Here is a 12,861-nt window from a genome sequence, read left to right as displayed (position 1 = left end):
AACTAGTATGGAACTACCCTCTCTGTAACAAATTGCTCAGTTTTTAATGTCTGTAAATTCAAATATTTGTTTTAAAGGTCTTTGAATATTTAGAAGTCATTGAGAAGTCATTAACTTTCATAATAGTTCCTGTAGGGGCAGCACTTGCCTTTGGTAAGGAGGTTGCTTAAGTAGTGCCAAATAAACTATTAGGAAAAAATTATACTGGCTGAAGTAATTTAAGGAGATATTTTTAATGTAGAAATATAACATTAAAAGCAAGCAAAGCATTTCTCAGCTATACAGATTTTCACTGAAGTTAAACAACTGAGGTTTTCAGAATTTCATAGAAGAAACCAAAATTTTTATTGTGAAGAATGGAATGGTAAGAATAAGAGTCATGAAACTTAGTTTTTATTGTTTTGTTACTATCTGATACATGTTTTTTCTCTTCAGGGTCCCAGAAAAGTTGCTTTTTGCTTTCATTATGGTGGGGATGTGTTCTCTCTTCTCGGAATTTTTTTACTTCCTTAACCATGTTGTTCTGAGAATTATGAAATATAGAAGCTTTACCATGACTTGCAATTAGATTTTCATATGAAATATCTTAGATGAGATAAATTTGGGGGGTTTATCATATTATGTTTCAAAAATAATAAAGAATATCAAAGAAAGTACAACTTAAAATTGCCATACATGGTCAGTGGACAACAGAAAGTAACACGTATGTGGCTCTCCTGATACTTTTTGTACCTCTCACTTACTGAAAGCAGAAAAGGTTTCCCAGGAATTACATTTCTATTTAATTAGACTATTTTATTTAACACAGAAGCTTTTGATTCTTGAGGAAAATAACACACTTTTTTATTCATTCAGGGAACTGGATCCTGCTCCTAATCCTCCTCATTTTCCGTCTTACGTAATTAAGGCAACCTTGGAGTATATCAACAATTGTCATAAAAGCAAATTAAGAAGTCTAATAGCACTTCTTTCTAAAAGCCCCGTAAGTATGTCATGATGCCTTTTTTTTTAAGTGTATAGTATTCATTTTATAGATACATTTTCGTTTAGTTAAGCATTTTCATCATATATATATGTGGGGATAAGTACAACCTTAGAAATCTTTCTGTTCACTTGTTTGCATTCTGAAAAGGAAGCAGTCCTAAGTTCAGTAAGCAACCTTACAGAAATTACATCCTTAAAGTATAATTGCTTGATATAGATAAATAGAAATATTTTAAAGGTTGGAGAAATCTCCATATACCAGATGTAATTTAGAGTCATGTTATTTCTTTGGCATAAGTCTAAATTTACATTTGAACAACCGTGCCTAAATATTAACTACAGTTAAAATGTTAAAAGTTGCTTGCCTTGCTAAATGTGATGTTTTAGTTTTTCATATTTTAGACATTTGTGTTTTTTAACAGCCAGTAGGAAGATAAATAAAACAATACTATACTTGCAATAGATTATAAACATATTCCTGCCTTATGGGCGTCATTCCATAGAAGCTTATCACTTTAAAGTTTATGCACTTGTATTACATATGTTGGGAAGAATACAACTTACTTTGCCTATCCATGAACAATCTGAAGAGTAAGAATTTCTTTTTTCTGAAGCCAGTTTGTCTAAAACTTTAGAGTATAAAAGTTAATATTGCCAGGCAGTGGAGTAAATTTGCTTAAAATACGTCACAACCATACCTAGTACTTAAAGATAGGATGGGATTTTTCTTAAGAGTATAGGTTTAACTGTACAATCTGTATTCGTATTCTGTGAAAGGGTCTTGCATTTTGTACATATGAACATTGCATTTGAAGCTACTTGATTTTTTTTATGGTTTTCATGTTTTTACTGTAGATGAAAACTGCCATAACCCTTTGGTTTTCTGAAAAATAGGTATAATTTTTCTCACATTTTAAAAAAAGAAAGAGTTACAGGGCCTGTACTCCTCCTTGGAGAACTGGTTTCTGTATAGCTTTTTTTGTTTGTTTCAAACAGTAAAAATGAGTAAGCCCTTTTGTCCGTATTATTTAAAAAAGTACATATTTCTATCGCTTAGAATTTTTTCTTAATGTAAAATATATTGGTATTGGCATTATGAATTATCCTTTAATTAGTAGTTCTGTTCATTTTTAGGATTCATTCCAGAAAATTCTTCTGGCCATTTGTAAGCAAGCATCAGATACGAACAACATTTACAAGAAACACAGAGTTCTTATAATTTATCATTTGTTCGTTAGTCTGTTGCTTAAAGAGATAAAGGATGGTTTAGGAGGAGCATGGGCTTTTGTCCTCCGAGATGTAATTTATACCCTGATACACCATATCAACAGCAGGTAAATATATTGATTATCTCGTAGTCTTTGTCTCTGCAGCCTTGTTACTGTCCTAACCTTACATTTCATTATTGCTAGTATTGCTAATTCATGTATAGAAAGTAGTCAAAAAGTGTGTGTGACTATCAACTGATTATGGGTCTCCTTTCTAAACTGTACTCTAAATCCTTAGAATTACAAAAATGGCGTTTGGAAAAGGAAATTGTGGAGTTAAGTGCAAAGCAATTATATTTGAAATAAAATGTGCTGATTGGGGTAATTAAGAGCATTCTCATCCATAAGTAACTAACATAATGGGTGAAAATCAATACATATTTTAACTTGTCTTCAGATTGAACAAACCAGTACTGCATCAACTTTAAAATTTACCTAAAGATTCTTACCTTCCGTGAGGACTAGAGATGCTTTCTTATTTGTGATTTAGCTTTGGATTTCCAAGGCAGTTATTCACCTAAATTTCATTCAGTTAAAGTTGATTGTTTTGCTTTCTGGAAGCATTTCATACCCTGAAGTATTAAAGAGAGATGTAGATGTATACTGTAAATGCCACTGTTACCAAGTTGTTACTGTGATCGGCACCTAATGGAGGAGATGGTTGAGGTACTGGAGGGCAAGGGAGACCTCATCTAGCTGTAGGAATGGGCCAGCAGGTATTTCGTGAAGTTCGGCAATGCCAATGTCCAAGTATTTCAGCCAGGATGGAATATCCTCGTGCAGCAGCGCAGGCTTGGGAGCTGACTGGCTAGAAAGTAGCTTTGCAGAAAGGAAGCAGAGAGTCCTGGAGGAAAGGCTGAGTGTGAGATATCAGTGAAGGCTAACCGCATGCTGGCTGTGCTGGCAGGAGTGCAGCTGGCAAGTTGAGGGAAGTGATCTTTTCCATCTGTTCTGTTGCTGGGAGGCTGCATCTGGGGCTGCTCTCCAGTATTGGGCCCCTCACCCCAGTGCAAGAGACGTATTGACAAACTGTGGGCAGTTGAGTGGGAGACCCCACGTGTCATAAGCGGGAATGATCTAGTTTCTGCCCTGCATCTTCTGGAGGGGGAAGAGGTTTTGTAGAGAAAATGGAGCCAGACTCCTCTTCCAGTTGTGCATAAGGAAAAGATTCTCTAAGTGAGAATGTTTGGATCCTGGACCAGGTTGCTCAGAAAGGCTGTGGATTCTCCATCCTTGGAGTGTGTTGAGATTCAGCTGGACAAGGCCCTGAGAGCCTGATTTGAATTTGATGGTGGCCCTGCTTTGGGCAGGAAGTTGGACTACAGAGAAACTCCAGGTCCTTTGGAACCTCAGGGTTGCCTGTGTTTTTTTTTTTTTTTTTTTTTTTTCTTTTTTTTTTTTTTTAGTACTGGTTATGTGAAAGAGAGAAGGATTCGGAGGGAGAGTTTCCATTTTGTTACCCTTATGTCAAAATAGTTTTAACAAATGATAATCTAGAAGCCTTTTTAGATTCCCTCCCTCTCCCCCAGGAATATGTTTGTTTATGTTTTTGACCCTGTTTAAGTATTTTTATAATAACACAATTAACTTCTCTGAAAAGAACATGTGATCCAGTTTTCCTAGGTCTTCTTGGCTAAAACCTTAGAGCTGATTGTGTTGATGTTTTTTACTTTAGAATCATTTCCTCCTGTAATGATCATTTTTATTCCTCTTTATTCTTCGCTGTTGTATAAGAGGTTAATACTTGAGATAATGACAATTTATATTTCTCTAATTTCACTTTTGTGTTTCCCGTGGCAGACCCGTTATTATCAGAGACATATCCATGCGCAGCTTTTCACTCTGTTGTGATCTTCTTCATCATGTTTGCCACACGGCAGTCACATGTTGCAATGATGCGCTAGAGAGCCACCTTCATGTTATCGTAGGAACCCTCATACCTCTTGCTGTGGACCAGCCTGAGATTCAGGAACAGGTAGTTTTGATTTGCAATTGCTGTTTGTAGGTATTCCTTGACTGTTAGCTTTGTAGTTCATGTTCACTGTTATAAACCAGGTATCTTTATCCATTTTGATTTATATCAAAAGCGTTATTTGAGATGTAACAGTATGCGTTTAGTTGTTTAAATAAATACGTCTTTACCTTTGGTACTTTTATTATGACAAATACTGTGTTCTGTAGTTAAGTCATTTTCTGTGGCTTTAAAACAGTGATTGAGATATATTTGCATCATAATTGTTGAGATTACTATGTCACTTACTTTCTAATTCTTTGTGTACTTAGCCTATAAAAAGATGTACTTTTTAAAATAATCTTGTAAAGGACTGTATGCTGTCATACTGTCCTTTATATGTGCTTTGAATTTGTGGACCAGTTTCAGACAAATTTGGAAGCGGTTTAAATCTCCAGGGTAAGTTTTATAAAATTACCTTAGTAGAGGAGAGAAGTCAAATCAGTGGTACCACTAAATAAAAGAAAGACGGGACATAGGCATTTATAAACTGCTGGTGATGGCCAGTTAGCTAACCAGTACAAGCGTATCCACCAGCCATGCAGTTACCTGCAGAGCTCTCTGCTGGCCACAGCCCAATTGTTTCTTCCCTTATAGAAGATTTCTCAGGAAATATGATGGAAAGCTTGGGAAGGGGGGAGGTGTCTAATGGTCAAAGAATAAATATGTACAAAAACCAGTTTTCATTATTTCAGCTGCTTATGGAACAAATTTTACTGGGAACTCCATGATCAGATATATCTGTGCAAATAGCTGTACCTGTGCAACTGCAAAGGCAACATACCACTACGTCTTTTTGAAACAAGGTGGGGAGGGCAGGAATTTCTACAAACTGGTACTACTGTTAAATATGAGACTTTTTCATATCATACTTGTTCTGCAGGGAAGGCCTGCCTCTCATGTATGATCGCTTTTCAGGTTCTTCTAGTTGTTTTTCTTCTAACACTGAATGGAAGTTAGTTCATCTTTTTCCAGGTAGATGCAGGTCCCCAGTAAAAAACTCATCATTTAAATTGGTGACTCCTCAAAGCTGCCTGGGTTGAATATCCAGTTTCATTGATTAGTAAGTAAAGCACAAAGGCAGCATTTTTGCAGAGCAAGTATGTTACCCCTTTAGCAGGTATTTATTTGAATTGTGGAAGAATTGCTCAGAGTTCAGTGGTTTGGGCAGTAAATCGTGATATTTAGGCAGTTGTCAGGATTCAAAGTTACCAGCACTAAAGTTTGTAAAAAATAATAAAGCCTTAGTAACATCAGAAGGACTGCTTGGGTATAGTGTGTGGCTGACTCTTTGCAGAATATTTCCAATATTTGAAATCAACTTCATTTAAAGACGGAGAGAATGAAACCACAGTTTGTAATAATAAAAGCTTTGGTGTCCATTTCAGGGAGGAATGGCAAAAACTCATCTTTTTAGCATATATCTGCAATTTCTCTGTGCCTCTAAACATTCTGTAGTGCTTAATAGTGTAAATAATTTATCTTACTAATCTTTTTATAGAGTTGTCAGCTTAATGGAATTTAGGAGAATACAAACTTTGTAACCTAAATAAGAGATATGTCTTAAAGATGTTTCTTTGTCCTTTTCTTTCTATTTACTTTTTATTTTCAGGTCCTAGGCTTGTTGAAGTACCTGGTGATAGATAATAAGGATAATGAAAATCTGTACCATGCAATCAAATCCTTAGATCCTTTTCCTGAACATCCTGCTTTTAAAGAATTGAGAGCAACTCAACAGAAGATAAAATACAGCAAAGGAGCATATTCTCTTTTGGAGGTAACTGCATTTTAAATTGTATCTCATAGCATAGTGGCTGGAATGCAAACTTTTGAATGGAAAACTGTTTTCTTGCTATATGATGTAATTGAGAAAGATTTAAATTAGACATGTATATTATTTTGTTCCTGTTTCAGGAACTGAGATGCTGGTAGGTCTCTATTCTTACCTTGCATCTGTTAATATTCACATTGTGGACTGCAGAGAAGCATGTCTTTTCTTGGAGCCTTTATTTGTATGCTATTGTATGCTTAATAAAAAATATTGTTTTGCAGGAAATTAATCACTTTCTCTCAGTTAGTGTCTGTGATTCACTGCCCTTAACACGGCTTGAAGGACTGTATGATTTACGCAAACAATTGGAACAATATAAAGATCAGATGAAGGATCTCCTGAAATATTTCCAGGGTACAGACATCTGTTTTGTTTTGGTTTTTTTCTGTCTTGTTTTAGATGTATAGACATAAAACCCGGTTCTAATTTAGCATTGAATGTTTTCTTTATTTTTTTTATGTTCAGCAATGTAACCATATTACAACTTCTAACACATAACAGAATGCTATGTATTATTGATGCAAAATCTGAAATATCTCTTACAGAGCATATTATAAATATTGTAAAACGTGTTACCTGACAGAGATGATAAAATATCCTTCTAGTTTTTGGAATGGGAGATGTGTATGACTGTGAATGACTAGAATATGTATAATATGTTATGTAAGTGCTTTACAGCTACTTAATGAGTTTCCCTGTACATGAATCTTTCTTAAATATTATGAAGCTAGATTCTGTTAAAGGTACAGTATGTTCAGAAGTCAACCTCACAGAAGTTTGAAAATGTTAGGATTTAGTTTATGTGAACCTCATCACATGCCAGTGTTCTTTTCCTACTGTTTTCACTCATTAGTCCAGACCCAGTTCCTTCCTCTTCTGGTTTTCAGATGCTTGTAGCAGACTATTTCACTTTTCTCTTCTATGTCAGGACTTCATCTGCTTGTGTTACTGAATGACTGGAGGATAAAAAGAGCTGGTTGTAATTCACTGTAAATAAGTAAAAGTAAAACATGGGAAGAATAGTAGTCTGTCATAAGGTCGTGGTGTAAGTGTATTATGTCCCCATATCTGAAGTATTATTTGCAATTTTAATCTGAAAATTCTACTTGAAAAGAAGAAGAGTAAAATGACAACAAGCCTGCATGCAACAACTTCCATTAGAGGAGTGCCTGAATAATCTAGGCCTTGTAAGCTTGGAAAAGAGATAGAAGGGGAATACATACAGGTTAATGAACTGATGAATGGTATGAGGAAGCTGGACAGGGAGCACTTATCACATTTATCACAGTGCAAGAACCAGTTAAAGTATCTGGCAGCAAGTAAACAACAAGAGAAAGAACATCTGTTTTTCTAACAAAATAAAATTATATCGTGGACCTTACTGTCACTTATTGTGGAGATAAGAAGTATAATGGGCCTTAAAAGGAGTTAGCCCTATCTCATAGATAGTATTAGGTAAGAAGATCTCAGAAATCCTCTGTCTGCTGATCGGCTGAAACTGAAGAGAAATGCTTAATAGTGCGCTGTCAGAGGCATGGCTCGGTGGGCCTATTGCCTTGGTTGTGCCTTTTATTAAAAATCTCTATTAAACATTTAAAATAACTTTTTTTTTTCCTGAGTTGACCTGATTGATGCAGGTGTTAAAAATAAGAAAAACATCTAGTCAGTGATAAAAGCTATAAAACTGTAGGCTGAAAGATATGTTTAAGAAATAACTACTGCAGTTTGTCCACATGTACATTCATTTTTCCAAAGGCATAGAACAAGCATAAATGCAATTTTAGGTTTCAACTCCAAACATTAGGGCAACAGAGATTTTTCAGAAAAAATATTGCTACATTTTTCTTTTAATTTTTTAGATAGGCAAATCATATTTTTTTCCTAGGCCTTGTTCCTGGGAAGAACAAAACTATTTTGTTTGAAATATTTATTTTTAAAAAAAAAAGACCTCAGGCAGCAAATACACATGGAAATACAGAGCTTATATGTTGTCAAAGAGTTTATGATTTTGCAAAGGTAATTAGGTAAATAAAAACTAGTATTTAAGTAGTAAAAATTGTAATTATAGGCAGTAATAGTCCTACCACTAAATTTTTATATATTTTTTGAAGTGTAGTGAAGTATATAGACAATCAAGAAACTAGTTTGCAGGCCCCATTAGTTATTCTGTGTGTGTCTGATGCCACTTATACAGACTTTGAAGAATCTACCAAATTGTGACTCAAATCTAAAACACATATGTTTTTAAAACTAACAGTAGTTTTTATGAATACCAGACAAGGCTACAAATTACTTTTTCAGGATCCATCAGTATGTTTATGAAATCTGATATATTTTGCATTCCAACTCACAGTTGAGTGAACGATAAAATACTAGGTTTTTCTTTCTTTCAATTTTTATTGGACAATATTTATCTAGTTGCCTTCAAATGTTAAATACAGTTTTTTAGCTGATGCTGAAGGCTGTGAAGTTGCAGGCAGAAAATGTTATTTTGGGGTGTTCCCAGGGATCAGGTTTTGTTCACTGATAATATTAGCCTAAGTGCTATCACTGGAGTGGTGTAGTATGACTTCACTGTGTTTTGAATAATATTGTTGTTTTAATTGATAGTAGTATTTTATATCTATAATTATTATTTCTACAGCAAAACACTAAAAATAGCATCTCTATGTTCTAGTGATGGGGATTCTTTGGTATAGTCAAAATTGCATGTAGAAATTTTTTCAAGATGTTATGAATAGGAAAAATGAATAATTTTTATTATGAACTGTTTAGTAGCACCTTGCTTCAACATTAGTAATGCATGTTGACATTTATAGGTGCAAGTTATTAAAGCAGCATTTTCTTCTAATACATTCATATTACCAATAACACAATGATGTTTTGTGTGTTTACTTTTCTTTCTGAATGATAGAAAACCCAGAAGACTCTGCAGTAGTGAAGTTGGTGGTGAGCTTACTGCAGCTGTCCAAAATGGCAGTTAACCACACAGGGGAAAAAGTTGTGCTAGGTAAGTTGATTAGTACCACAGGTGTCCTAGGGCTGTCATTGCAAACTCAGGTTTGTAACTGTGCTCAGTGGTATTTCCCACAGCTGTTTTGCTGTTGCTGCCAGAGGTAACCATCAGGGATATCTGAATGGGTGATACTCTTCTTTTCAGTCACTATATTTTACATCTTTGACTAATAAGATAAATTGTCATCAATTTACATCTTGAGTTCTCCTGCAGGCAATAAAAAGCAGTCATCTATCATTATATGGGTCACCTTATAAGACTGAAAAATAATAAGAAAAAAATGACAAGAACTTTTCTGAAAATTTAGAAGGCATATTTTAGTGAAATTTAAAATAATTGTTGGCCATCTGAAAACATTTTCTCTATTACTAAAATTATTCTCACCATTTATTTACACTGAGCACCTAAATGATGTTTGGTTCAAAGGACCAAAGCAAAAATTCAAATTCTCTCTTTCCTAAATGTTAGATGTCTAAAATATGCAGAAACAGGAGTAATGAGAACATTTGCTGTAATATATTTTTCATCTGAAAGACTAGTAACAGACACTTACAAGTCATGAGCAGCTGCAGCTCCCATTGACTTCAGAATTAACTTCTCCTTGCTCAGCACCTCTGCAATGTTTCAGTCTCTTCTGCATTATGTTTCATTAGATGATTTGTTAAATTTAGTTCATTATGCAACTAAATGAAATTTATTTTATTATGAAACTGTGTTCATGTTTATCGTATGTTTAGGAGATGAACAATGAGTGTCTCTTGTTGCTGTTATTCTGAGCTTTTGCACTTACCTGTTTTTTATAGTTACATTATTTAAGCAAAAATAGAATCTCTGTCTGTTTAAACCACAATATCAAGAGCCATAGGCACTTCTAGAAAATTGAGGTAGATGGCAAGAATTGTATTATTTATGAGTCTTATGTTGCAAAACTTGTATAAATGTAATTTTAATTCTAATGCTGCTCAGGTGATTATTTATAAATCTCTGCAGTTTTTAAACCCATAATAATCTCAGTCAAAAAAAAGTTTTTATTAATTGATTAGTCATATTGACTTTTTAGGGTGAGAACATGCTTGAGTGTGCATAAGACTATAACATTACCTGCGTTTGCAGAGGCTGTTGGAAGTTGTTTGGGAGAAATAGGTCCCGTGGATTTCTCCACCATAGCTCTTCAGCATACTGAAAATGTACTGGATTCTAAGGCAGTGTACCTACTTGAAGATAGAAAACTTCAGTGGGTCTTCGTAATGTTAACTCAAATAAATACTGCTTTGACAGATAATTGGTGAGTATGCTTATTTATTTCATTTATGTAGTTCAAGGCTTAAGATGAGCCGTTAAACTGTACTAACATCCTTGAAAGAGCATTTGGATCATATCTGTTAATGTCCAACTACGTGCTTCTTTGAAGCTCACATTACTCATCCAGTCAAGCTTAGGTGTTTCGTAGAAATTCTCTAGTTAGGCTCAAGCCAGATAATCTCTTCTGTGCTGTAGTACTAACTTGTGCCTAATACAGAGGATATTAAAGTCATAAATACTGAAGCTTTGCTTTGTAACAAAATATGGGATTGCATATCCCAGTCATGGTAGTTTTCTAATTTGTAGCACGCTTTGTTGTTCAATTGTGAAATAATTTATCTTGTGCTTCTGTGAAAGTGCTATTGAAAATAAAATGTGTTAATGAAATAACATGACACTGTGTATGTTATTCTTTCAGTATTGATGTTAGAGCTGCTGCTGTTTCCTGTTTAAAAAACATTTTAGCCACCAAGTCTGGCAGTGAATTTTGGGAGATCTATAAAAACAAAGCTGATCCCATGTTAATCTATCTGCAGCCTTTCAGAATGTCTAGGAAGAAGGTACTTCTGATAAGCCTTTTCTATATGACATAAGAGGTTGGGAAAATGAATGGCTAGATATTAAAAAAAACTGTAAATGTTTACAGAGATAGATGTATAAAAAGCAATCATATTTGGAACAGAAAGACGGTTTGGATTCAACAAAATCTATTTCATTTGTTCTTAGGGAGAGCTGGTTTTTGTACATAATACTTATCCTAAAAAATAGCCCTAATATTAAAAAAAAATGGACAGTAAAGGAACTATTTTGAGGATTGAACTTTTAGCTGTAAATATGCCAGCATTTGAGGCTTCTCACTGTCTCTTAGGAAATTGCCAATTTGACATTAGAAAGCCGTGTGCTTTCATTATTATATGCTTTTTGATTACTTAGTAATCTAATACATACTTTCTCAGGATTCCAGCATCATTTGATGCTAACACATACTGGAAAATGTAAAGTTGAGTAATTGACCATAAACCAGATATTTCCAAATTTTGAAATTTTTGATTTGTAACTTAAAGATAATGTCTAATGTGGCCTTGTTGATAGTACCAGTAAAATTTTATTTTCAATATTTCCAGACTGCCCTGCAAAACTTGATTCATTTGCATTAACAAAGTTTTTGTTGTCATTTAATTCAAGTATAATTGATATTTAATATGTTTTAATCTGCCTAGACTGCAATTTATTTTTTAAGAGCATCTTGCATTTGTTTATATTTGCAATGTGTGTATTTTCCTTCCAGTTGTTTTCAGTACCGTCTAATGATACAGAGCCTCATTCAGAAACTTTGGATGACACTAATCTGTGGATTCCTCTGGGAGAAAGTCATGAGACCTGGATCAAGAGCCTAACTAGTTCAATACTGGACAGTGGAGGTGTGCAAAATGAAGTTCTGCAGTTAATGAAGCCACTGTGTGAAGTAAGCCTATATTACATATAAACTTCTGAGCAATGTGATACACAAGAATACGTGATGACTCATGTTAATATTGAAGTGTGATTTCTGCTATTAAATCACTATTTACTCTTAATAATCATTGAGGTACTGCAGACTCCAATAAAATATGTTCTTCAAATATGAGATCTGAGAGATTTGTATAATCATAGTTGAATTTTTTATGCCTACTCTAACTGAATGCCAATGTAACCTTAGTAATGTTTTACATATTTCATGTTGTTTCTTAAGCAGTAGATGCTTGTTCTGAGTATTCACCAGTTTTGTGTCTGAATTGATACCTTTTTTAGTTTTGTCATAAAGTAAGAAAATGGAGTGACCAGTAGGCTCTTGAGCATGCTGATAAGCTGAGAAAGAAGAGATTTGGTTTCCTTTTCTTAGCAGCTGCTGTCCATATATATGTTCTAGGTGAAAACAGACTTGTGTCAAACTTTACTTCCATACCTGATTCACGATATCCTTCTTCAAGACTCAGATGAATCTTGGCGAAATCTTTTGTCAGTGCAAATCCAGAAGTTTTTTGCAGCCTGTTGCAGATTTGCCTCATCATCCAGTAGATCTACTACACCACCAAATTCTGATTCAGGTGACATCATATTTTTCTTTCAGCTGAAAGGGGGATTCTAATTGCAAAAAAAGTTATCTTCTGACATCAAATGTATGATGCACATTTGTTTTAGGCAGATAGAATTTTAGAAACACACTGTTCATTGTTTTTCTTTGGCGATATCAGTAATTTTGCAGTTATTCATTGGCAGCACCCAAGTACTTTCTCCTGTATAGCTTCTTTCCTTATTCACAACTGAATGTTTATTACTTTCTGAATTCAGATGTGATCCAATGTTGTATGCTGGAAGACTGTGTTTTAGAGTGACAAATTGACAGTTCAGTTCTTCCCATATTTGATTGAATAAAGGCAGTTTTCACCTGGACTTTCCTCTTGAAAAA

At 34.4% G+C, this 12,861-nt stretch overlaps 1 protein-coding gene across 1 annotated transcript in view; it reads left to right on the top strand.

Annotated features, from left to right (window-relative positions):
• ATM (ATM serine/threonine kinase) overlaps positions 1-12,861 on the top strand; it is a 78,846-nt gene that overhangs the window by 32,053 nt on the left and 33,932 nt on the right. The window contains exons 28-37 of the mRNA XM_062567265.1: positions 856-982; positions 2,119-2,318; positions 4,053-4,227; positions 5,876-6,040; positions 6,316-6,448; positions 9,009-9,104; positions 10,224-10,395; positions 10,831-10,972; positions 11,701-11,877; positions 12,322-12,499. Coding sequence (XP_062423249.1) covers positions 856-982; positions 2,119-2,318; positions 4,053-4,227; positions 5,876-6,040; positions 6,316-6,448; positions 9,009-9,104; positions 10,224-10,395; positions 10,831-10,972; positions 11,701-11,877; positions 12,322-12,499 — 1,565 coding nt within the window. The remainder of the gene's footprint in view (positions 1-855; positions 983-2,118; positions 2,319-4,052; positions 4,228-5,875; positions 6,041-6,315; positions 6,449-9,008; positions 9,105-10,223; positions 10,396-10,830; positions 10,973-11,700; positions 11,878-12,321; positions 12,500-12,861) is intronic.

The sequence above is a fragment of the Rhea pennata genome, chromosome 1 (genome assembly GCF_028389875.1).
Source record: "Rhea pennata isolate bPtePen1 chromosome 1, bPtePen1.pri, whole genome shotgun sequence".
In the NCBI taxonomy this organism is placed as follows: domain Eukaryota; kingdom Metazoa; phylum Chordata; class Aves; order Rheiformes; family Rheidae; genus Rhea; species Rhea pennata.
This window is presented reverse-complemented; position numbering and strand designations above follow the sequence as displayed.